General features: G+C 43.1%; 2 protein-coding genes across 2 annotated transcripts in view; both read right to left on the bottom strand.

Annotated features, from left to right (window-relative positions):
• Positions 1-8,025: 8,025 nt before the first annotated feature.
• On the bottom strand, positions 8,026-15,408 carry MS4A2 (membrane spanning 4-domains A2). Its single transcript, XM_040259470.1, has 7 exons — positions 15,347-15,408; positions 13,821-13,944; positions 12,930-13,064; positions 11,319-11,375; positions 9,826-9,981; positions 9,372-9,470; positions 8,026-8,286 (listed from the first exon to the last, which is right to left on the bottom strand). Exons 1-7 carry the CDS (start codon positions 15,406-15,408, stop codon positions 8,188-8,190), a joined length of 732 nt encoding a protein of 243 aa, XP_040115404.1. The 3' UTR covers positions 8,026-8,187.
• A 4,218-nt stretch (positions 15,409-19,626) lies between these two features.
• The window catches only part of MS4A3 (membrane spanning 4-domains A3), a 7,359-nt gene continuing 1,258 nt past the window's right edge, over positions 19,627-25,727 (bottom strand). The window contains exons 4-6 of the mRNA XM_040257753.1: positions 25,401-25,559; positions 23,813-23,914; positions 19,627-19,745 (exon numbers count right to left, since the gene is read on the bottom strand). Of these exons, the coding sequence (XP_040113687.1) occupies positions 19,638-19,745; positions 23,813-23,914; positions 25,401-25,559 (369 nt within the window). The 3' untranslated portion in view covers positions 19,627-19,637. The remainder of the gene's footprint in view (positions 19,746-23,812; positions 23,915-25,400; positions 25,560-25,727) is intronic.

Raw genomic sequence — 25,727 nt, 5'->3', positions numbered from 1 at the left:
CGGCAGCCAAGAGGAGCTGCCCCATGTCCAAGGTCAGGGGCGGCAGCTGCTCCTTGCTTGGGTAGCAAAGCTGCTAGACGTGAAGAGATACCCCACATCCAAAGGAAGAGAAACCCAAATGAGATGGCAGGTGTTGCGAGAGGCATCAGAGAGCAGACAGACTGACACCACAATCACAGACAACTAGCCAATCCGATCGCACGGGCCACAGCCTTGTCTAACTCAGTGAACTAAGCCATGCTGTGTGGGGCAACCTAAGACAGACGGGTCACGGTGGAGAGGTCTGACAGAATGTGGTCCACTGGAGAAGGGAATGGCAAACCACTTCAGTATTCTTGCCCTGAGAACCCCATGAACAGCATGAAAAGGCAAAATGGTAGGATACTGAGAGAGGAACTCCCCAGGTCGGTAGGTGCCCAATATGCTACTGGAGATCAGTGGAGAAATAACTCCAGAAAGAATGAAGGGATGGAGCCAAAGCAAAACCAACACCCCGTAGTGGATGGGACTGGTGATAGAAGCAAGGTTCAATGCTGTAAAGAGCCATATTGCATAGGAACCTGGAATGTTAGGTTCATGAATCAAGGCAAATTGGAAGTGGTCAAACAAGATGGCAAGAGTAAATGTCAACATTCTAGAAATCAGCAAACTAAGATGGACTGGAATGGTGAATTTAATTCAGATGATCATTATATCTACTACTGTGGGCAGGAATCCCTTAGAAGAAATGGAGTAGCCATCATGGTCAACAAAACAGTCCAAAATGCCATACTTGAATGCAATCTCAAAAACGACAGAATGATCTCTGTTCATTTCCATTCAATATTACAGTAATCCACATCTATGCCCCGACCAGTAACACTGAAGAAGCTGAAGTTGAATGGTTCTATGAAGACCTACAAGACCTTCTAGAACTAACACCCAAAAAAGATGTTCTTCTCATTATAGGGGACTGGAATGCAAAAGTAGGAAGTCAAGAAACACTTGGAGTAACAGGCAAATTTGGCTCTGGCCTACAGAATGAAGCAGGGCAAAGACTAATAGAGTTCTGCCAAGAGAATGCACTGGTCATAACATAACACCCTCTTCCAACAACACAAGAGAAGACGCTACACGTGGACATCACCAGATGGTCAAAATCAGATTGATTATATCCTTTTCAGCCAAAGATGGAGAAGCTCTATATAGTCAGCAAAAACAAGACTGGGAGCAGACTGTGGCTCAGATCATGAACTCCTTATTACCAAATTCAGACTGAAATTGAAGAAAGTGGAGAAAACCACTAGACCATTCAGGTATGACCTAAATGAAATCCCTTACGACTATACGGTGGAAGTGAGAAATAGATGTAAGGGCCTAGATCTGATAGAGTGCCTGATGAATTACGGACGGAGGTTCGTGACATTGTACAGGAGACAGGGATCAAGACTATCCCTAAGAAAAATGCAAAAAAGCAAAATGGCTGTCTGAGGAGGCCTTACAAACATCTGTGAAAATAAGGGAAGCAAAAAGCAAAAAGCATCGGAATGCAGAGTTCCAAAGAATAGCAAGAAGAGATAAGAAAGCCTTCCTCAGTGATCAATGCAAAGAAATAGAGGAAAACAACAGAATGGGAAAGACTAGAGATCTCTTCAAGAAAATTAGAGATACCAAGGGAACATTTCATGCAAAGATGGGCTCAATAAAGGACAGAAATGGCATGGACCTAACAGAAGCAGAAGATATTAAGAAGAGGTGGCAAGAATACACAGAAGGACTGTACAAAAAAGATCTTCATAACCCAGATAATCACGATGGTGTGATCACTCACCTAGAGCCAGACATCCTGGAATGTGAAGTTAAGTGGGCTTTAGAAAGCATCACTACGAACAAAGCTAGTGGAGGTGATGGAACTCCAGTTGAGCTGTTTCAAATCCTGAAAAATGATGCTATGAAAGTGCTGCACTCAATATGCCAGCAAATCTGGAAAACTCAGCAGTGGCCACGGGACTGGAAAAGGTCAGTTTTCATTCCAATCCCAAAGAAAGGCAATGCCAGAGAATGCTCAAACTACCTCACAATTGCACTCATCTCACACGCTAGTAAAGTAATGCTCAAAATTCTCCAAGCCAGGCTTCAGCAATACGTGAACCGTGAACTTTCAGATGTTCAAGCTGGTTTTAGGAAAGGCAGAGGAACCAGAGATCAAATTGCCAACATCTGCTGGATCATGGAAAAAGCAAGAGAGTTCCAGAAAAACATCTATTTCTGCTTTATTGACTATGCCAAAGCCTTTGACTGTGTGGATCACAATAAACTGTGGAAAATTCTGAAAGAGATGGGAATACCAGACCACCTGACCTACCTTTTGAGAAATCTGTATGCAGGTCAGGAAGCAACAGTTAGAACTGGACATGGAACAACAGACTGGTTCCAAATAGGAAAAGGAGTACGTCAAGGCTGTATATTGTCACCCTGCTTATTTAACTTCTATGCAGAGTACATCATGAGAAACGCTGGGCTGGAAGAAACACAAGCTGGAGTCAAGATTGCTGGGAGAAATATCAATAACCTCAGATATGCAGATGACACCACCCTTATGGCAGAAAGTGAAGAGGAGCTAAAAAGCCTCTTGATGAAAGTGAAAGAGGAGAGTGAAAAAGTTGGCTTCAAGCTCAACATTCAGAAAATGAAGATCATGGCATCCATTCCCAACACTTCATGGGAAATAGATGGGGAAACAGTGGAAACAGTGTCAGATTTTATTTTGGGGGGCTCCCAAATCAGTGCAGATGGTGACTGCAGCCATGAAATTAGAAGACGCTTACTCCTTGGAAGGAAAGTTATGACCAACCTAGATAGCATATTCAAAAGCAGAGACATTACTTTGCCAACAAAGGTCTGTCTAGTCGAGGCTATGGTTTTTCCATTGGTCATGTATGGATGTGAGAGTTGGACTGTGAAGAAAGCTGAGCACCGAAGAATTGATGCTTTTGAACTGTGATGTTGGAGAAGGCTCTTGAGAGTCCCTTGGACTGCAAGGAGATCCAACCAGTCCATCCTAAAGGAGATCAGCTGAAACTCCAGTACTTTGGCCATCTCATGCGAAGAGTTGACTCATCGGAAAAGACTCTGATGCTGGGAGGGATTGGGGGCAGGAGGAAAAGGGGACTACAGAGGATGAGATGGCTGGATGGCATCTCTGACTCAATGGACGTGAGTTTGAGTGAACTCTGGGAGATGGTAATGGACAGGGAGGCCTGGCGTGCTGCGATTCATGGGGTCGCACAGAGTCGGACATGACTGAGCAACTGAACTGAACTGAACTAAGCTTCTACGATTTGCTTCTGGGTATATTTCATGCAGCGCTTCCCAGTTGGCACTGATGGCAAAGAACCTGCCTGCCAGTGCAAGAGATGTGAAAGATGCGGGTTCAATCCCTGGGTCGGGAAGATCCTCTGGAGGAGGGCATGGCCACCCACTCCAGTATTCTTGCCTGGAAAATCCCATGGGTGGAGGAGCCTGGTGGGCTACAGTCCATAAGGATCACAAAGAGAGGTGACTTAGCACAGCTGCTGCTGCTGCTGCTGCGTCGCTCCAGGCGTGTCCAACTCTGTGCGACCCCATAGACGGCAGCCCACTAGACTCCCCCGTCCCTGGGATTGTCCATTAAGACAGCATATTTCATGCAGCGTTCACATTCTGAACAGTCTCTGCTCCTCCGTGTTGTTCAGCATAACACTATGCAGGGATTCCTAGAGATAAGCTGTTTGCGAGATGTAAGCTGAGCCCTCTTGACGGTTTGTGGAGCGGGCAGAGGTTTTTCCAGTGGAGGGACGCACTCATGTCGCACGGGTGGTGACTACCAACAGCCTCTCACACTCTTGTACATATAAATTCACCTCAATGGTCTAAACCAAGCTGAAAGCATGAAAACGGTACTCTGATTTATTAGTGCTTCATAAGTAGAGCTGTACATCATAGAATGAGAATTATTTGTGAAAAAAGTTTTAATATTGATTTATTATTTGGCTGTGCTGGGTCTCAGCACGCATGCCGGATCTTTCGTTGCAGCCTGTGGGATCTAGCTCTCTTAGCAGGGACTGAACCCGATCCCTGCATTGGGAGCGGGGTATTTTAACCTCTGGACCACCAGGGAAGTCCTGGGGAGAATTTTTTCTAAGACAATTTTTAAAGAGAGAGCTTTGATGAGCTTTTGTCCCAGGAGTTTAGAATGAATGTTGCTGTCCCAGATGTCTTGCTGGACCATACATCAAATAGCATAAAATAGTTCTGATTGCAGCTGCCGTCCCAGTCACAAGCTTAGTAATTATGATCACCAGCCGTCCGAACTGTCTGAAAGCCGGGAATATGGAAGCAGGAAGTTCAGCTGGGCTTTTTGGTCCAAAGTGCTGATTGTCAGGTGGAAAAACTGGGGTCCTCAAAGGGAAAAGACTGACCCACAGCAAAACAAACAGGAGTGAGGACTGACTTGGAAAATGCAACTCACAGTTCGGGTTCCTTTTAACTTTATCCCACCATTTATTGGCAAGAAGGCCAGTGATTGTGGTTTTAGTCCATTTTCTGTTTGTGGGGTTGTTTACAGATTATCCCATTTGATAAAGCATTATTTAAAATGCAGACTTCGGAAACTGTTCTTGGTCCTTAGCATCACTGAATTGATATTTTGATTCCCAATTACCCCTGATCAATCTCCTCCCCACTGTACACACACACACACACAGATAAGAAATCAAGTTAAATGATTCTGATTTATTGAACAAATACTAGTGATTAAGGATATATCAAGGAGATCAAAAATACACTGACCATGCGTGATAATACATTGCGTCACAGGGTAAAGTGATTATGAAGCGGGCTGGGTGGATACGTGTTCGTTAGGCAATCTCAACAGAGAAAATAACCTTTAACTTGCTGTTTTAAAAAAGATAAATGGAGACACTAAATATGTGAAGAGCATTCCAGTTGCATTCTCAGTGTGTGCCCAGAGTAGGTGCATGATAAAGGGCAGGAAGGTAAAGAACAGCTATCAGAATGCCCTTAAGACACAAAAAAGTGTGGTGTATATAGAGATACACAGTCAATATGTGGTTAAATATCAACTGAGTGGAGGAAAGAGCAGGGTAAAATATTATACAATACAGAGGTAGACCAGAGTCACTGCTGGAGGTCCTGGTGGGCCAGGTTTGGATGTGAATATATTTTCCTTGAAAGTGTGTGATTATGTCTATGAATGATTAAGAATAGTGAGTCAGTTTGGCAAGCTATGCAGGAAAAGAGTATATTTTTAAGCTGTTGTCAAGTTTGGGGAAACAAATTTTAATTTCAGAAAACATGACAACAGGAAATCTAAGCCCCTGCGGTCAGATAAGCATGAACGCTGACGTCACCATTGGTTGCATGGTTACAGTCTCCTTCATAGCCTGGGGAAATTAACACCTACTTACCAATTTTTAATTTTGGCAATCCAAATAAATTAAATGTACTTAATTATTTCATTAATTAATTTGTGAATAATACCCCCAGCTGATTCCTTCAGTCTCTCCCCAGGACTCTTCTATCGAGATTTAGGCTACAAGTGTGAACTGGTTTGGCTTCTCTTTAAGAACGTCAAAGCACGTTCATCGGGAGAGCTTCGTTGTCCTTCGCCCTCCTCTGCTCAGGCCCGTCTCTGCTCACGCCACACGTGCCCCGTCGTCTCTCTGCCTGTTTCTGCAAGTGTCCTGCTCTCTCACGCCTCACCTCTTGCTCTCTCACGCCTCACCACGGCCCTGGGTTGAGTTTCTCTGCACCTTCTTCGTTCATTCACCATTGCTGTTTCTCTGTCCTGTCTCTACGTCTTACGTGGATTTATCCCTATTTACGTGATTTGTCTCTTCCTCGAGTCAGCAGATACTGTCTCTGACAGTTACTTATTCTTTGTCTAACCTCTGTCTGCTTTGGGCCACCTGTTGGCTGCAGCTTCACAGAGCCTTCTTCTGCCTAATTCTCGTATTTTCTGCCCTGGGTATTTTCTCTCCTTCCCCCACCCCATCCCGCCACCTGGGATGTGTATGCCCCCATTGGTTACAGGCATGTAAAGGCTAACTTGGCTTTGCTTTTATCTCAATATAATTCTCTTAGAGTGTTAATTTTCTTCATTTAATACTGATCTCTCTTACAACAATACTAAACCTCTGTCACCAAAATCCATCCTTACCAGCACTCTGCCCTGAATACTACCAGGCAATCTGAAACCGCCTTTCCCTTTGGCCCCCGAAAATGACGACCTACAGCTGAGCTTAATCTGGGTCTGTCTGTACTCCTCACGTGTCAGTTTGTATTTCTCACTTCCCATGACTTTCAACATTACCCGATGTTCGTTGATCTTAGATTCAAATGCATAACATGTTAAGCAACTGGTTGCCTCTCTGGTTTCATTCTTTAATTCAGCTCATTAGTGGGAAGACCAATAACTCTTTCTCCATTTTTTAGAAACTATCATTTCTCTTCATTTCCACTGACTTCATTTTAGCTCAGGTCTTAATTGATTCTTCTTTCATTTCAAACTCTTCATTAAGTGATTTTTCCTTTATGGTTTACAGCTCACCAGATACAGTGAGTAACTTAATAAAACTCCCTACTGTTTATTCATCAGTCTGCAAACAATTTTGAGCAATATTGTATCAGTGAATGTGCTGCTGATTCAGGCAAAATATAGATTTTTATGAGATTTTGTGTCTCTGAAAAAATATATTATCATTGAGGGGACATAAAATATTTGCCTATAGAAAATTATATAGAGTGTAAGGTGTGTGTGTGTGTGTGTGTGTGTGTATGTTTGATTAGAAAAACATCATCTAGAGAGAGAAGCAATCAACTAGAAAAACTTAAAGAATCAGATGGGATTTAAGATAGACTTTACGGAAAGGAGAGACTCAACCAGAAACAGAAAGGAAGAAAGAGCATTTCAGCCCTGGATGCTGACGTGAGGTGGTCAAGCAGGATGCATGTTAGAGAGAAAGTTGAGGTGGAACTAGGACGTGGGCCTTTCAAGATAAAAGGACTCAGATTTTGTATCATTAGAGACTAAACTAAGATTCGGAGATTGCTGTGTGAGCATGAACGAGCACTCATGGTTAATACGCATGAATGGACTCCACAATAATCTCTTTTTTAGAGCACTTTTAATCTATACTGTGGCGCTTGCTTTGGCAGCACATATACTAATTTATCCTGTTTGCGTGTGTTTCTACACACACCTTTAGAGCTGGCAGGTAAATTACTCCTAATATCTTAATGTCACAGATGAAAAAACCCTGATTAAGTAAAACGTTAAAAGGTTTGCCACAGCTCACTCGATAAATAAGCAATAGGCCTGGTATTCCAGTGCACTTTATAAGATCAGCAATCCTTCTAACACACTACGTTGTTTTGTTCATATAAGACCAAACACAATAAGGAAATATCTATTGCTAATTTGAAATGTTTCCACCAAAATGCTTCATACATGCCTAAAGAATCTCTATTCATATGTCCGTCTAACAAAGTCTGTCTGACTCTATTCTTAATTTATATCAATTTGGTCTTATCATCTCCAAACTTTCTCCTTTCCTATGTGACTTCTGACTCGACCTGGTGATATACCTTCTCTGAATCTCCACCCCTGCACCCCGTACACCCACGCTGAGCACCCAGCATGGGTGAAGTACTGGAGTGCGCAATGTGAAGGAGACAAGTGTGATCAGTCTCAGTTGGCTCTCAGTGTGCGTTTGCTGAATGGACTTTGCCCTCAAGGTGCTTGCAGTGGAAAAGGGGTCACAGATCACACACATCTGCAGCTCTAAAAAAGGCTAAGAGCAAATAGTATCAAACTGTTAAGCTTAACTCAGCTCTCAGCCAGTCTTCCTCTTGCTTTCCCTATTTGCAGTTATGCTTACTTATTACAGGTAGACATCCCAGAAGGGATGGGTGTGACACAGTAACAGAAAACAAGAAATACAGGAGTCTATCTTATCTACAAATGGCAGGGGGTGGATTTAGGTGAACAGAGACAACAAAAGTAGAATATTGCTGTCTGGAGAATAAACCATAATATAAACTTGTCAAGTCATAGAAAGAATTGAAATTTTGCCGTAGCCTCTTACACAGAGATCATGGCTTTCTAAGCTTTTTGCTGTGAATCAGAATGTTCTGGACACATGATTCTTATGAATCAGCAGGAGAAGTTGTCTCCTCTCTCTCTTCCAACTCACTGTAAATCGGTGAATATATATTTACTTCTTCATAAAGACGATCTTCTGGAATCTGATGAGTTGAGGGGAAAAAAACATGATCAATCACCAAGAATTTTCTGCCGTTAGAATACTTGTGGAAGAGGCATATCTCATCTTTTTTTGTGTCTCACAGCCTGCCATTACACTGTGATATTTTAGCCACCTGATGGGAAGAGCTGACTCACTGGAAAGACCGTGATGCTGAGAAAGACTGAAGGCAGGAGGAGACGGTGATGACAGAGGATGAGATGGTTGGGTGGCGTCACCGACTCAATGGACACGAGTCTGAGTGAGCTCCAGGAGACGGCGAAGGACAGGGAAGCCTGGCGTGCTGCAGGTGTATCTCTTATCTTACTTGTCTCTGAAGGAAAGTGATCAGAAAAGGCAGGCAGACTTGAATGCTTCAGGCAAGTGGAAAGATGGAGGGAGTGTGTTTTACCTGGAAGATCTGAGTAAATGTATATGCGTCAGGTATTTCTAACTCTCTTTCGTTCGTCACAGGTATAAAAATGGGAAGACAAGTGGAGGCGCAGTTGGCAGTCATGCCGCAGAGAGGAACAAAATGCAGGCTTCAGAGCAAGTGGGCAGGTGAGACCCAAGAACAAGAGCGGGAACAAATTTTAAAAAGCCCAGATATTTAAATGATTCCAACATCCTACCTGTATATTTGTCTCTTATGCTCAACATATGCTTAATACTTTGAAGTATCTACATTTGCTAAAATGATGAAGACCTTACTTTCCTAAACTTCAGCCAAAGGAATTACGTTAATACTATGAAGGTTGTGAGTGGAAAATTTGATTCAAAACATGAGATTTGGTCGCCATTTCTTCACACCCTCTCCGGCATTTTTGTTTGTTGACTTTTGATGATGGCCATTCTGACTGGTGGGAGATGATACTTCACTGTGGTTTTGATCTGCATTTCTCTCATAATGAGTGAGGTTAAAATAAATTAATTCATTCAAAACATGAGATTCGGAAACCAAAATGCTGAAACTTGGAGAAATGGAATATTGAAACTGGAAGCAATGTTTCAGGAAACCCAGGCCATACTTTTAAGCAACAACGCCCAAGTTCTTTATCATTTAGGATTTACTATCAGGCCTCCGCTTACCTGATTTCCTTCAACTATTTCACCAATTCCATAAACTATGAGTGACACAGCGCTGCCAAAGCCCAGGATGGTGAGAAACAGGATCATCGCCACAACTCCCTGTTGAGCAACAGCCGACAACAACCGAAAGGACAGGTGTAGTCATGAGGTGGGAAAGCGCATTCCTTTACAGCAGCCCCTGTTTGCATCACCCACGCCCACTCAGCACGCGGCCAGTGCCTATAGAATGGCACGTGCGGAAACCAGGAGGTGGTTACTCAGAGCCCCTGGCACCACCCTTGTGGGATTCAGGTCGAGGTGGGGGAAAGAGGCTGGCACGACCCTGAGCACAAGCCTCCAGAACACTGCATTACGTGATGCAGTGGCAGAAAAGGGTGGTTTTCATAGAAAGGAAAAGAAGGCATCCCACTTAGATCAGGACCAGGATCTCAGCCTTCCCATGAGAAATACACACAGTGGAGAAGCAGGCCAGAGAGCAGTAGTCGTTCTCATAGACCTCCTTGCAGCCGTAGACGTAAGTGGAGCTCTGCTTGAGGTTACTGATGAGGATGCCGACGCCTGTTCCCGCGGCTACGCTGCTAACCGCATTTGCTCCCAGGCATCCTCGGATCTGACGGCAAAGAAGAACATTTAGACTGGGTCCCGCACCTGCTGCACTGTTCAATAAACCTACCTGCATTTCAGGGCTGGATACAACCAATAAACTCCTCACTTATGCCAAGAGAAAACAGTGAAGTCGCTCAGTCATGTCCAACTCTGGGCGACCCCATGGACTGTAGCCCACCAGGCTCCTCCGTCCATGGGATTCTCCAGGCAAGAGTGCTGGAGTGGGTGCCATTTCCTTCTCCAGAAGATCTTCCTGACCCGGGGACTGAGCCCGGGTCTCCCGCATTGTAGGCAGACGCTTTACCATCTGAGCCACCAGGGAAGGCCCTTTATTCAAAATATAGGTCACAAAGGGACATATAGACAAAGCACCTGTGCAATAAGGCCCCACAGCTTCCTCTCTAAGACCGCACGCAGGGAGACCGGCAGAAAGCTCATACTGTCGCTGCTGTTCAGTTGCTGAGTCGCGCCCAACTCTGGGCGACCCCATGGACTGTAGCCCCCCAGGCCCCCCCGTCCTTCACTATCTCCCAGAGTGTGCTCAGATTCATGTCTACGGAGTCTAACCCTCTTGTCCTCTGTTGTCCCCTGCTCCTCCTGCCTTCAATCTTTCCCAGCACTAGGGTTTTGTCTAATGAGTGGGCTCTTCACATCAGGTGGCCAGAGCCTCAGCTTCAGCATCAGTCCTTCCAATGAATTATTCAGGGTTGATTTCCTTTAGGAAGTGGAGAAGGAAATGGCAACCCACTCTGGTATTCTTGCCTGGAGAATCCCATGGACAGAGGAGCTTGGTGGGCTACCGTCCATGGGTCACAAAGAGTCAGACATGACTGAGCGACTTCACTTTCACTTTCCTTTAGGATGGACTGCTTTGATCTCTGAGCTGTCCAGTGGACTCTCAAGAGTCTTCTCCAACACCACAGTTCAAAAGCATCAATTCTTCAGAGCTCAGCCTTCTTTATGATCCAACTCTCACATCAGTACATGACTACTGGGAAAACCATAGCTTTGACTAGACAAACTATACTCATAGTCTCTCATCAAATAGACTCCTTAATTAGAAACGAATCATCTGTTGGATCACAGGACTATAGTGTGAGGACATAGCTGGTGTGAGGGTATTTTTTCAACAAGTGTCAAATTAATACATTCATTGTTTTTAAGTGACACAATTGGTATTTTAATGATTACATGTTTAGTGACTATATCCAAGACAAAAGTAGATTGGAAGAAAATCACATATCCATATTCACTCAGAAGAGATAACAGCATGTCTCCTTCAAGACTCTTAAAATTAAATTTTTCTTACCTTCTCAAGGATAAAGACAGAATGCAACTCACCAGATATGCTGAAGGTTTCTTTTCAGACATGATTGACAAAATTCCAGAAATAGCAAACTGTTCAAAAGGAAGGAGGGGAGAAAAGCTCAGTGGATCTCGGTTCTTCTCTATGTTTCTTTCATCTTCACCTTCCACATAGAAGGTAAAGTTGTGGGCATTCTATAAAGGTGTCCTTTAGTCCATTTTATTTTTTAGTTTTATTATTTTATTTTTCTAATTTCCTATAGAAAGATTCTCAAAATTAAATGTCTATGTGAATTAGCTTGTTAAAATGCAAATTGTAAGTCCTAGATGTGGTCTGAGATTCTTCGTTTGTACCAGGCTGCCAGGTAATGCTAACTCTGAGAGTCCATGGGTCCCCACTAAGTGCTGTGAAGCCCAGCAGCCCCTGGGGCATGACTCTGCTATAACACGACTCGCATTTTATTTAATCGTTTGCTCGTATGAGCATCTTGTGTGTTACAGTGTCAGTTCCTCTGGGCAAGAAACATGTGTCTGTCTCTGGAGTCTGCCATCTATCTTGTCGACATACAGCCATTATGAAAATACACATGGTGAAGGATTTAGTGGAATTATCAACCAGGAGCACATATTCAAAACATGTCATAGATTCAGATTGTAGGGTGAGTTGAGAGACATCTAATAAACTAAATGATCGGAATGAAAAGACAGTAAGGAAGTTTCAAATTAAGTATAGCAAAAGTTTAAGGAGAGTTTTGAACAAGTGACCTGAGACCTGCGTATTTAGCAGAGGGCCAAGCCAATGCAGTATTTTTAGGGTTAAAATATATCCTCGTGAATGAAAATGTGGACGCAAAAAGCAACACGGATTAATCAGAAACAAGCATGCTGAGTGAGAGAAGCTAGGCGTTAGAGAGAAGGTGGCGTTACCATTCATTTATATAAAACTCCAGAAAATGCAAACTAATCTGTAGTGACAGAAAGCAAGTGGCTGCTTGAGGATGGGAGGACAGGGCCTGAGGGCCGGGTTACCAAGGGGAGCAGGGAATTTGGGGCCGTGATGAGTATCTTCATTATATCCATGTGGCAAGGTTTTCCTGTGTCATCAAAGTCGATCGCATTACCCACCTTGAATAGGTGCTGTTTGTTATACGTCAGTTATACTTCAGTAAAAACCATATGTTTTTATGAGCTCATTCAGCCATCTAGTTTCTAACTAGTACAATGACTGAAAGAGATACAATGAGAAAGTACCCAACAGAGTTTCTAGGGTACAGTCGAAGTTCATCAAATGTCAGCCTTGTTCTCCTCATTTCAACAATTTCTCCCCGCTACCTTTGCTAAGATAGCTTTACTGATGAATGGTGTGATGCAAATTTTTCTCAAGTTGGATTCTGAAAGTTTAGGTTCGATTCTTACTAGTTAAATGCCCCTTGAGCAATACATAAACATGTATTAGCTTATTTAACCCAAAGTGCTTTGTAAACTGTAAATATGCATCTATATCTAATTATATATATATCCATATACATATTAGAATACACTCATATATTCTCCACACTTGTTAGAATAAACAATTGTTAGATCTGATCTGGAGAAAAGAAAAGCCACGTGCAGTATTATTTCAGACAACTATAGGCATATACTCACAAATAGGGCTCCCCAGAATGGGTAGCCAGCTTTAAATGATGAAAAAACATATTCAGTAAACTCTGAATCATTGATCTTGGAGCTCACAATTATTCCAAAATAAAGGTATATCAAACCAATCAGAATTTGTGTTACCTGTGGAAAAATGCATAGATTTTGTGAAATCAGAAAGTATTTTTCTAAGATTACATCAATTTCCTTATAACTGAGGCCAAATGTGAGAAATTGCTTTGGTGTCCTGGGCAGTCCTCAAAAGGGCCCAAATGCAGTATTTTCCAGGACCATCTGGCCACTCTAAGAATTTATACTGGCATGACCTCATGCAAGCATAGCCATGAGGTCATGCAAGCATAGCCGTCTCCTGTGCCTTTATTTACATACTCAGGGTGGACAGCAATAATGGCTCTTTCTACCTATGAGAAGACAAAGATTATAAATCATTCACAGGATGATGACCAGAGTTGGCAGATCCTATTGGCTAGTCTAACCCTAATCTTCATGAGGAAATGCTTCTTTCTACCCAACAGGGTGCCTGGAGGTGGTGGATCAGTTGCTAAGTCGTGTCTGACCCTGGTAACCCCACGGACTTCAGTCCACCAGGATCTTCTGGTGAGATTTCCCAGGAAAGAATACTGGAGCGGGTTGCCGTTTCCCTCTCCAGGGAATCTTCCCAATCCAGGGATTGAATCTGGGTCTCCTGCACTGCAGGCAGATTCTTTGCCAACTGAGCGACTGTTAGGACTCTGCCTAACAGTGTGCGGTGAGTGTCAATAATTTTCTACTAGGTTTTTCCCTCCATGAGTCTGAGTAGGGAAGCTATGTTGATGCCACCAAATCCTCTTTCTTAGAGCCAGTCTTTACTCTAGTTGAGGTTGGAGGAGGCTCACTCACCCCCAGGAATTCCAGCTCTCTCTTCAAAACAGTCAGCCACGTTTGGCGTGGTGCGGCTGGGGCAGGCTTTTCCAGTAAGACGCTTTCCTGGAGAGAGATTTCTGCAAGCTCAATTTCAGGTGCACTGTGAAGTTCACACAGAAATGCAGCTGTGAGAAAACGCTCTAAGTCTCCATGCAAAGATCGCAACTGACAGAAAGGAGAGTTTTGCTTATTTTTCAAAATAATTCTGTAATTAAAATCTTCACTGTAAAAGTACAGGAAACTCGGAGGCTCAGAGGGTCCAAGTTAGTGGCCAGGATCGCTATCTGATCCTGGTTAGATGGAACAAAAACCATACCAAGTCTTCTTATTCTTGTGCTTGTATGTACTTAATCACTCAGTCATGTCCGATTCTTTGCAACCCCAAGGACTGTAACGTAGCCCGCCAGGCTCCTCTGTCCATGGAATTCTCTAGGCAAGAATATTGGAGTGGGTAGTCATTCCCCTCTCCAGGTGACCTTCCCGACCCAGAGATCAAACCCAGGTCTCCTGGTCGCAAGTGGATGTTTTACCATCTGAGCCAGCAGGGAAGCAGGGAAGCCTCTTCTTATTCTTAGTCCAGAGTTATTACCAGGTTCTTTCTCATTAATCCATGCTGGTGAGTAAGAGTAAAAACTAGCAAACACGTTTACCTGCACATCTCTCAGTCTTTTTAACACAGAAATGGATCTGAAAAGACATTGTCAATGACACAGTCAACTTCGCGTGCAGAAAGGAGTGACTTTGAAAGCTCTTTTGGTCTCTGTTTGGCTCACTGGCAACACTATGTTTTCCCAGGCATTGGAGTATACTCAATATTTTACAGTGACTTTCAATCTGTTACTGATTTCTGAAGCTCTGTCTTCAGTTTCTCCTCAAACCTTTAAAAGGAAGTTTTAATATGTGTTGGGGCTCCCTGGTGGCTCAGACGGTAAAGAATCTGCCTGCAATGCAGGAGACCTGGGTTTGATCCTGGGTCGGGAAGAACACCCACTGCAGTGTTCTTGCCTGGAGAATCCCAGGGACAGAGGAGCCTGGCGGGCTGCAGTCCATGGGGTTGCAGAGAGCTGGACAGACTGAGCGACTAACACACCCCCCATATGTGCTGATCTTCGGTATCCAGAGGGAGACTAAACTATTCACACTTCCACCAGATTTCACCTCTAAACAGGGGGGCAGGATCCGCAGCTTGAGAGTCACAGAGATTCACACATCAGACACAGAAGCAAGGGGGTATGAAGCCCCTACTTCAAGCCTAGAATATGAGCCTCTTTTGTTAGAAAACTTCAGCTTCCCCAACTTACAGGCTAAATAAAAACCTTCTTCTCCCATCGACCAGAGAGAACTACTGGGAAAGTATAGCAAATAAGTTCTTCATACTCGGTATTTTCATTAAGCCCAGGGGGCCCACGCCCGAGTTCACGACCTGGCATTGCCCTGGCACTGTGCCTGTCTCCAGTTCATTAAGTGACGGGGAATAAACACAACTAACAGCTTGTGCCTACCTGGCGGGCTCCTGTGGAGTGGGGAGAGCGAGCTCTGTCCTGCTCCTACTTTCTGCCTCCATCGTTTCGCTAGCAGAGCTCTCCAGGGATGAAGGGCAATGTTACCGCGAGCCCTGGTGGGCTCCTTCTCAGAGTTTCCGGACGGTCAGCGAAGATGGGTGACTCATGACGTGGATAACTATGTTCACACTTTAAGACATTGGTCAGAAAGATAAGTTTCCTGGCTGATTACGATCAACAGGGCTTTTCCTGTTATCATAAAGAACAAAATTGAATGGGCTACTGAATTGGGATGAGTGTGAATTGGGGAGACTTGAGACTCTTGGAGGATAATTCTTTCTGAAATCAGCAGGATTTACAGAACCCCAAAATGAGAGGATTTAGTTGGAATTGCGAAGGTGAGAGAGGACTGCAGGGCAAAAAGAGACTGTGCTTCTCTCCTGGTGTTTTCCTCTGTTTGTGACCCAGGTCAGCCATCCCTATGTCAGAAGTCCTCCAGTTGTCTTCAGAGCACTGGGCTGCACAGGTCGTCTAAGGCTGAAGCACTGTTTGCAAACATGAGTGTTTCTGATATCTGTCTTTCTCTAGACTCATTCGTGTTGCTGCAAGTGGCATTCTTTCGTTCTTTTTTATGGCTGAGTAATATTCCATTGTAGATATGCACCAGAGCTCCTTTATCAAATCATCTGTTGGTGTATGTTTAGGCTGCTTCCACGTTCTGGATATTGTAAATAGTGCTGAAATGAACATTGGGGTGCATGTATCTTGTGAAATTATGATTTTCTCCAGATATATGCCCAGGAGTGGTACTGCTGGATCAGAAGCTGGCTCCATTTTTAGTTTGAATAGAGCCTCGGGACTTTTCATTCTCTCACGTCTCCCTTAGAGAAGTTACACCATATTTGCTAGAAAAGACCTCAGAGAAATGTCTCCTTACGGAGCTTTCTGGAGGCAGTCTGTAATACCTCATTATGCTTGCAGAGAATAATCAGAAGCTAAACTTGAGGTTCAGAGAGGAAAGAGATTGAGGATGGTCTTTGGTGTTCGGACACAAGGCTATTTTGTGAGAATTTTCAATAGAAACTTGCAAAATGCAAATTAGTAACTGAGATGCATCTTGTGAGTTTCAACGAGTTTCATGCCCCAGCTTTCGCCAGCTCCTTCCCCGCTGAGACGCTTATCATCTTCTGTAGCCTCACTTTGGGTCTTTGTATAAACACACTCCTTGATCTTTTGCAACAGTAGACATTGAAACATATATCAAAGTGCCTTTTTTTTTGGTGTGGGCAAACTTATCAAGATGAGTTTTGACCATGCCTCTGCCTGAAGGAGGAGATAACAGTGCTGACTTTCCTCCCACTGCAGGCGTTTCCTCCTTCTGGAGCACATCTGTCCACGCTCTCCACCCACGCATCATCCGGCTTCCTCTTTGACAAGCAACGTTTCTTCTCTTTGATATACACTGGGTTTATTTCCACAAACTCCAAAGAAATTCGCTTTCAGATCCCATCTGGACAATTGTTTCCTCAAACTGAATGTTCAGGTCACTTAAATGTGCACGTGTTTACATGTTGTGAATTGAAAATTGCTATCTCTTCAGGGTATTTTCTGAAACTCCCAAAGGAATCCCAGTCTTTCTCTCTCTCTGACACACACACACACACACACACCCATACACATATGGTCTACAGCAAACAAGCATAGAGGTCAAAGACAAATTTCTTCCTCTTTTCAATGTTATAGAAGTTATCCACGCCAATTCAACGAGAGAAAAAAGTGGGAGGATAGATACTGATCTTTTTTATAATTTTATTTATTTTTGGCTCTGCTGGGTCTTTGATGCTTAGGGGCTTTTCTGCCGGGGGCCAGCGTGAGGAACTCCGCCCATGGCAAGGGTCATGAGGAAGGAGGCTTGGCATACACAAAGGCGTGATCAAGCCTCAGGAAACCCCCTGTTCCCAAGCATCTACCCCAAAACCAGAGTCTGTTTTATGCTCTCACCTACACCTCTGACTTTACGGGGGGCTCTCCCCCATCACCATTTCTGTTGGAGAAGGAGTTAACTTGCAGCTCCAAGGCAATAAAAATTCCTGGGCATGACAAGAGTGTTTCAGCTCACGGACTCCTCTGAAGGTTATCTAGCCCACCTGTATAGGTTCCTCCGGCCACATGTGATTGTTTACAGCCTCCCAACCTGAGAGGCACGAGATGTTTTAGACTTACTAAAGGCAAATTCTTTGGGGGAGTTGGAAATTATTAGTATAGTGGGTTGGTTAGGAATTATATTGGTGAAGGGTTTTTCATTTGTTGTGCCAATAATTGCTGCTAATTCCCTACCCTGGGTGTGACAAGGGTGTTTCAGGTCAGACCTCTCTGCTGACAGACTAGCTTGTGTGACAGGATTATCCATACTCCTGCCACTAGGCACATGATTGTTTCCTACCTCTCAACCATAAACAGCACAGAGAGTTTGGAGTATTTTGAAAGTCTTAATTAGCATAGGGCTTTTTCTTCTTGTTGAGTCAATGATTGCCGCCAGGCCTCCACATCCTTAGGCACCTGGGAATATATTAATCAATGTATTTGGAATATAGAAAAGGAAATATAGTAGTTTTTAAGGTTAGCAATACTAGACTTTTTGAGTTAATGAATTTTCTCTTTTGTAATAGATCACTGTACTTTGTTATAAATCACTGTGTCCTTGCTATGTAAAAATGTAACTTTATCACAACAGATCTTAAGGGGAGCATTGGTGAAAGGATTTTCATTTGTTAGGCTGATGTTTGCTGCTAAATCTCCATATTCCCTGCCCTTATAATAAATATAACTAGCATATAGGAGAAATAAGCATTAACCTTTAAGCATATACGAGAAATAAGTATTAACCTTCAAGATTAATCATGTTAACCTTGGGTTAAATAAATTCCTTTCTTGATTGTAACTCACTACACCCTCACCCTATAGGAATGTAACTTTATTTGGAGGGTGGTGCCTGGTTTAAGAAAAAACACCCTTGGAAAAAATAAGTCTTTTGGTTATCAGAAAGAAGGATCATAAAATGTCAGCAGGTCTCATGACCAGAAGATGTAAAATCCCTAAGACCTTTTTATGTGAAGCACCTGATTTTGATAAAGGTCAGGACTGCTGACCCCCGCGTGACTCTGTATTCATCCCTATGTGTAACAAAAGGTATATAAGCAAACCCCAAAAATAAAGGAATCGGATCAGTTTCCAGAAAGACTGATTCCTCCATGTCACTTCTTTCTTGCTCCCATTTCTCTGGCTGAATTCCCATCTAGATTCAGCCTCCTTTTCTCCACTAATTCTCCTAGTAAACTATCCATTTCTAATCTCTCTATATATCTGTAATTAAATATGTATTTTTCCAAGGACGCCAACGCCATCCCCACCTTCGAATTCCTGGATCCACCCGGGCTGGACCCCAGCACTTTTCTCCAGCTGCGGTGCACGTGGACTCCTCTCCAGCTGCGTGCGCGCGCACTCCTCTCCAGCTGCGTGCGCGCAGACTCCTCTCCGGCGGCAGCGTGGGTCAGTCACTGCAGTGCCTTCTCTTGCCGCAGGGCACTTGTGGTTCTGCAGTTCTGGTCTGTGGGCTGTTTGCGGCGCACAGGCTCAGCAGTTGTGAAACATGGGCTTAGTTGCTCCGTGGCATGTGGGATCGTCCCGGACCAGGGACCAAACTGTGTCTCCTACACTGGCAGGTGGACTCTTTACCATTGAGCCACCAGGCAGGCCCTATACTGATCTTTAAAAAAGAAATGAAATTGCTTTCACTTGTAGATGTAAATAAGAGCAAGACGTAAAGATGAACAAGATAAAGGAAAACATTATATAGTTAAAAAGAAGACCTGATTAAAGAGAAGAGACCTGATTAAAAAGAAGACCTAATTAAAAAGAAGATATTATTAAAATAAGACCTGAAGAGCAAAATATAAATGATACCATTTAATATATTAATATTAATAATATTTCAATTCCCACCAAATTGGTCTATGATTTTTAAATCAAAGCTGCAAAATATTTCAGAGCTTTATATAGGAAAAGCAGAATTAATGAAAAATGACAATACGAATGTTACTGTAAATACCTTTCCTTCCACTGAAGTCTATTCACCAATGGTTTGGTTCACTGTATCAGACTCCTTACCACCCTTCTTCTCTTTACTCCTTCCAAATCACTCTGTGTTGCAACTGCAATGATAGTCCTAAATTCCAAGTGCATGACCTGACCTGTTCATTGTTGTGTGGGTAACTATTTAATAGCTGGCTTCCTAGGGTTGGAGGGTGGAACTTGGCCCTGGACAGTAAGGAATCCACCTGCAGTGCAGGGCCTTCAGTCCCTGGGTCGGGAAGATCCCTGGAGGGGGCGCGGCAACCTTCTCTAGTATTCGTGGCTGGAGAATGCCATGGACAGAGGAGCCTGGCGGGCCTCAGTCCACTGGATCCAAAGAGGCAGACACGACTGAACGCCTAAGCACGCACGCGGTATAAACAGTTTCACCATCGCCTACTTCAAGCTAACAAACTTATCTTCAGTCATCCTCACTGAAAATTAAAGTCACCACTCTCAAGGCAATAGAAGCCGGTCCAACAGCACCGTCTGTTTCTCTTTCAGGCAAGGCTTTCCTGGGGCCCGGGGCCGCAGAGGGGAGTGAGAACGGAGGTCCCTGCCTGCTCACACCCTGAGGAAGGGGCAAGCTCATTCCTTACACGGGTTGGAGGCAGCCTGGAGAGATGCTTAGGGGTTTGGTCCTCCCTTAGATGGTGCTGTGTGCAAGGGCACGCACACTACCTTGCTTGCTGTTCTGTCTCGTCTCCTGCGAGGCATACATGTCTCTCTCCAAACTGAGGTCTCGCCATCTGCCCCTCATGCATCAAAGTCAGACGCACGAAAGCCTCTGGTGTGTCCCTGAATATCCCCAGTTCTCTCCTGCTTAGAGGCTTTTGCGTATGTCCAGCTCCTTCCTTTTTCCCTTCATCACGCTAACTCCCAATCATCTTTAGGACCTCAGTTTAGGGGACTTCCCTGGAGGCCCAGTGGCCAACACTCCACACTCCCAATGCAGGGGACCTGGGTTCAGTCCCTTGTCAGGGAACTAGATCCTGTGAGCCAAGACTTCCTATGCCACAACTAAAGATCTCATGTGCTGTAATGAGTACCCAGTGCAACCAAATAAATAAATAAAATTGCTAATGTTTTTGAAAAAAAAAATCTCAGTTTAGGAGAAAAGTCTTCTCCCCAAAATTGTTATTTTCGTCTCTTTAACCTGGTTTAGAAACTCTTTCTATGAGCTTCCAAAGATTCCTACACTCTTCCTATCACAGCCCTTATTGCTCCATATTATAATGGTATGTTCCTGTGGGTCTGTATCTCCCACAAAGAGCAACCAGAGAACAGAGACCGTGGCTCACTGGCTATTGTATACAGAGCACATGGCACGTAGTAGGCACTTTCTGAATAACTGTTCAATGGATTGAAAAAAGAAACAAAATTATATTTAATGCGCATGTATGCATTTTTTCATAAATTATGTATATTTTACATATATGTATTATCTGGAGAGGCAAGAATTGTTAGTAGAGAAGACTACAGGAAAATCTTTGCACGTATGGCAAACAGGGAGCTAAGAGAACCTTATAGGTGTGAATTTATGGACACCGTGGATGGCTCAGTTCCCTCTCAAGAGAGGGAAATTAATTCATAAAGCAGAAATATAAGTCCGTCAGCAGTAGATACACAAATCAGGAGCCAGAGATATCAAAAAGAACAGCAAATTCTACCTGGGAAGATGGTCGTGGATGTCACTGGAGGGAATGGGAGGAGCTACATGGGAGAGTGAGGGTTTCTGCGCACCTGTCTGACCACCATCTCACCTCAGCCTCACCTGCACAAAAACACCAGCAGCAGCAGCAGCAGCAGCATTATCAGATAGCTGTGATTCTATTTTCACATCTGCTTTATTTTTACTTAGTCTGCATAACAATGAATAAGATAGTTGGTACTGTGATACCTATTTTACAGATGAGAAAAAAATAGAGAGATCAAGTTCACACAGACAGTATCAGAGTTTGCACTCAGGTTTGTAAGATTCTAAAGCTTTAATTCTTTTTTCTCTGTGTTACAGATTCTCACTGTCGTTTGAAGGACAAATATTGGTTTTGCTCTCAAAGACCCCCATCTAAGGCGTCATTTTTGTATCTGGAGATGTGTGAATTTCAGCAGCTCACTGAAAAAAAAAGACTTCAAGACTTGACCCTCCTACCTCAAATATAGTAAAAATTTATCTCAATGTTATTTTGGTTATTTTTTGGACAGTTTTTGCAGTGTTGGTGTCAACTAAAGTCAAGAAGCATTTTTCTGTAACGGGAAACGTCTCACTCATTTTTCCTTCTCACTGAGGTTGGAAGTTTAGAAAGAATACATGAAACAGGGAGTATTCTCTCTGCCTTTTTTAAACGTTAGAAGACAATGAAGCAGGCAGGTAAGAAGAAAGAGAACTGATTTCTGGGAACAATTTTAGCGTGGTGATCATAGCAGGTACAAAAGAAAGGGTGCCTAGAGAAGCACATTTGTCCTTCTATTCCCAGGACTTATGAGGGAGTTTATAGTCAGGACAGAAAGGATTGAGCCCAAGTTTCTCACGCTGGGCACCACGATGGTAGAGACGTGGTTCACAGGCTCGTGTTCTCTGGAGTTCCTCGATGGAGCACTGACTCACTCTCCAGTGAAAATTCAAGACTGAATTTCCTTGCTTTCCTTTGGAGGCATTCTTGATTCCCCAGGATTAGAAAGGGAGGAAATTCCCTGGAAAATAAAACAACATCGAACTCCAGGAACAGGATCAACACGGCCCTCTCCTTCTAATTATCATCATGATCAACGCCAACAATGCTCATTCACTGATTATCACTGTGCTCAAATATTATATGCATAGTCCTTACAGCAAGCATTAAAAATGAACAAAAACAGTATATGTCTGGCTGAGTCCTCTTGTTGTTCACCTGAAACTATCGCAACATTGTTACCTGGCTATATGCCAACACAAAATAAAAAGTGTAAAGAAAAAAAATGGACAAGGACATTTTCAGTTTACAATTAAGATAGCTAAAATCCAGAAAGAATTTGTGGGTTTTCCTGGAAATATAACTAGAAAGTGACAAGTTGAAAAAATAATAATTTAATTCTATCCATGTGAAAAACATATGCTCCTATTTAGAAATGGTATGACCAAAAAGGAATTAATATCCAACATATATAAATAGCTCATACAACTCAACATCAAAAGAAAAGAAAATTAAGAAATGGGCAGAACTGTGTAGACATTTTTCCAAACAGGAAAAACAAATGACCAACAGGTACATGGAAAGATACTCAGCATCACTAACCCCCGGGGACATGCGAGTCCTAACCACAGGCAGATACCCCCTCCCGCCTGTCAGAATGACTGTTATCAAAAAGTCTCCAAGTAAGAAATGTGGATGAGGGTGTGGAGGCAGGGGAACCCTCCTACACCCTCCACGGTCGCTGGGAAGGTATATCGGGACAGCCACTGCGGAAAACAGTATGGAGGTTTCTCGAAGAAATAAAACCAGACCCACCATGACTGAGCAGTTCTACTCCTGTGTATATAGCCCCCAAAACCCCAAATGCTAACTCAAAGAGATATATGCACGTTAACGTTCATAGTAGCATCATTTACAATTGCCAAGAAATGGAAGCAACATAAGTGTCCGTCAACAGATGAATGGAGAAAGAACATAGAGCTATATTCATAGAGATATATTCACATCCATAGATATTTATATGCAGTATAGATATATTCACTGGAATATGGTAAAGCATAAAAAGGAACAAATTTTTTCCATTTTGCAGCAACGTGGATGGATTTGGAAGACATTATGCTGAGTGAGATCAGTTAGACAGAGGCGGATAAACACTGCATGATATCACGCGTGTGGACTCTAGAAAATACAACAGACTAATGAAAATAATAAAAAAAAGAAGCAGACTCACAGATGTAGAGAACAAACTAGTGGTTATCAGTGGGGAGGGAAGGACAGGTTACACAGAGGTGAGGGTGTGGGAGTTACCAACTATTGGGTATAATACAGGCTCAAGGATGAATGACACAGCTCAGGGAATATAGCCAACATTTTGCAATAATTATAAAATGAATGTCATCTTTAAACATTATATAAAAAGTAAAAATTAATTTTTTAAAATGCTCTTAAAGATGAAATATACCACTTCCTCTTGTATTTTTAGGTTAGAATTCTTTTCCAACCTTCATGCCAAGTCTAACATTTGAACGAGCTATAACTCCAGGAACCCCACAAATCATTATCGTATGAAAGTTTCTCTCCAGGTCCAAAAGTCAGGGACAATCTTAAACCCTAGAGGGAAGGTGCAGATCATGTGAATTTTAAGTCATTTAAACAATCTCACCTTTCTTAAATGGCAGCAGTTTGCTTTGAGCCACAGGGCTGCGACAGAGCAGGCTATGCACAATTCCAGCAAGGTGAGGACCAGCATCAGTGATATGAGACCCTAGAGGGTATGATGCCGCAGATTAGATCCAGTAGAAACGCTCAGAGGAGACAGAAAGGCCAGCAGGCAACCAAACTATAACCCCTACCCTCCATAAAACAGGGCAGAGTGAGGCACAGTTAGAGTTAATACACAGCCACACACCAACACTCTACGTGAGGCACAAGGCCCATCTAAAAGCATGTAAACCTTTCTCCTGGAAAGAGAGACACAGGTACTTCTGTAGCAACCTATGTGAAACAGCTATAGCGGGGAAAGCACTGACATTACCATTAACATCCACCAGCTGGAATAGCAGTAAACCCAGGAGATGTACGGGCAGCTTAGGAAAAGGGGCAAAAGGGACCCTTTCATCAGTGCTTTATTGTACTTCCTAGAGGTTTAGACATTTACAGTATGCCTACAAACTAAAGTAGTAAGCTGAAGAGTGAAACACAAAATTACTGGCTCCTACATCAGTGAGGCACCTAGAAGAAACAAATGCTAATCCCTCTGGAGAGAAATACTTCCAAAATACACACACACACACACACACACAATCAAACCCATATAAATACAAACTTAGATTATTAAAAATATAATGGAGAACGTTAGGACTCAGACTTCCATGAGTAGTATCAGCAAACAGGAAGATTAAGTCAGTAAAAAACAGTTCACAAATCATGGGAAAATAAACAATTTGGAGGAAAATATTAATTTCTCAGTTGACTGTAGAAGAGGGAGAATACGTAAACACAAGCCAAAAAAATACTTTGGAAAGGCTGTTAAAGATTTTCCCTTTTAAAATACCACACTCAAATAAATTCAAAAGTAAAGCCGTTCAAAGCTTCAGTGAGTCACTATTTGAAAATCCCAGACCACAGAGAAAATTGTAAATCTCCCAAGTTAGTTTCATTAAGAAAACTGTGAAATCAAACTTTTTAAATGTAATCTCTCTGGGAAATGTAACAGTATCAGTAGCAGTTCCTGCTGCATGCTAATTCGCTTCAGTCCTGTCTGAATCTTTGCAACCCCATGGACTGTAGCCCACCAGGCTCCTCTGTTCACGGGATTCTCTAGGCAAGAACACTGGCGTGAGTTGCCATGCCCTCCTCCAGGGGATCTTCCCTACCCAGGGATCGAACCTGCATCTCCTATCTCCTGCACTGACTGGTGGGTTCTTTACCACAGGTACCACCTGGGAAGCCCATTAGCAGTAGCAGCAGTATGTAATAATAATCTAATACAGTATGCATTGTGTTAATTACGTATCAAATATTAATTTACATAATCTTTACATATAATAATTTAATCTATTACTATCCTCATTTCAGTGATGATAAAATTGAAACACAAAGAGGTTATCTTATTTGCTCCTTCAAAGCAAAGCTACTAAGTGGTAGAACCAAGATTCAAATCAAGGCAGCAGGGTGCCTGGTATATTAGTTCCTCTATACTTTGGACTGTTGAAGTACTTCATAATTATACATAATTTTATAAGACATACGTTTGAAGAGGCTTCCATGTAAATGCACAAGTCAGGTGGCTGGGAAGACTGACAGCCCTTGAGTAATGGGTGGTTAGCAAATAAATTCATCGAGAGAAAAACAATCCCGGTGACTGCGACGGTGGCACTGGCCGTGTGCATCCCCAAACTGCTCTCCAGCTGCAAGAGAAGAGGAGGCCGTCGCTGCACACAGGCAGCCCATGCTGTGTGCCTAGGGCTCCAGCTCAGCGAGGTCAACAGCTGCAAGAGAAGAGGAGGCCGTCGCTGCACACAGGCAGCACATGCTGTGTGCCTAGGGCTCCAGCTCAGCGAGGTCAACAGCTGCAA

The sequence above is a fragment of the Oryx dammah genome, unplaced genomic scaffold (assembly GCF_014754425.2).
Source record: "Oryx dammah isolate SB20612 unplaced genomic scaffold, SCBI_Odam_1.1 HiC_scaffold_17, whole genome shotgun sequence".
In the NCBI taxonomy this organism is placed as follows: domain Eukaryota; kingdom Metazoa; phylum Chordata; class Mammalia; order Artiodactyla; family Bovidae; genus Oryx; species Oryx dammah.
Note: the sequence above shows the minus strand (reverse complement) of the source record. Positions and strands in the feature narration are given on the sequence as shown.

What these genes read in the sequence shown, in the direction of transcription:
- MS4A2 (XM_040259470.1), bottom strand. Translation starts at nt 15,408, where the DNA reads ATGGAGGCAGAAAGTAGGAGCAGGACAGAGCTCGCTCTCCCCACTCCA. An exon ending in ACTCCACAGGAGCCCGCCAG is followed by an intron (nt 13,945 to 15,346) that starts GTAGGCACAAGC and finishes TGAACTTCACAG; the next exon opens with TGCACCTGAAATTGAGCTTG. An exon ending in GAGAGCTGGAATTCCTGGGG is followed by an intron (nt 13,065 to 13,820) that starts GTGAGTGAGCCT and finishes ATTTTTCCACAG; the next exon opens with GTAACACAAATTCTGATTGG.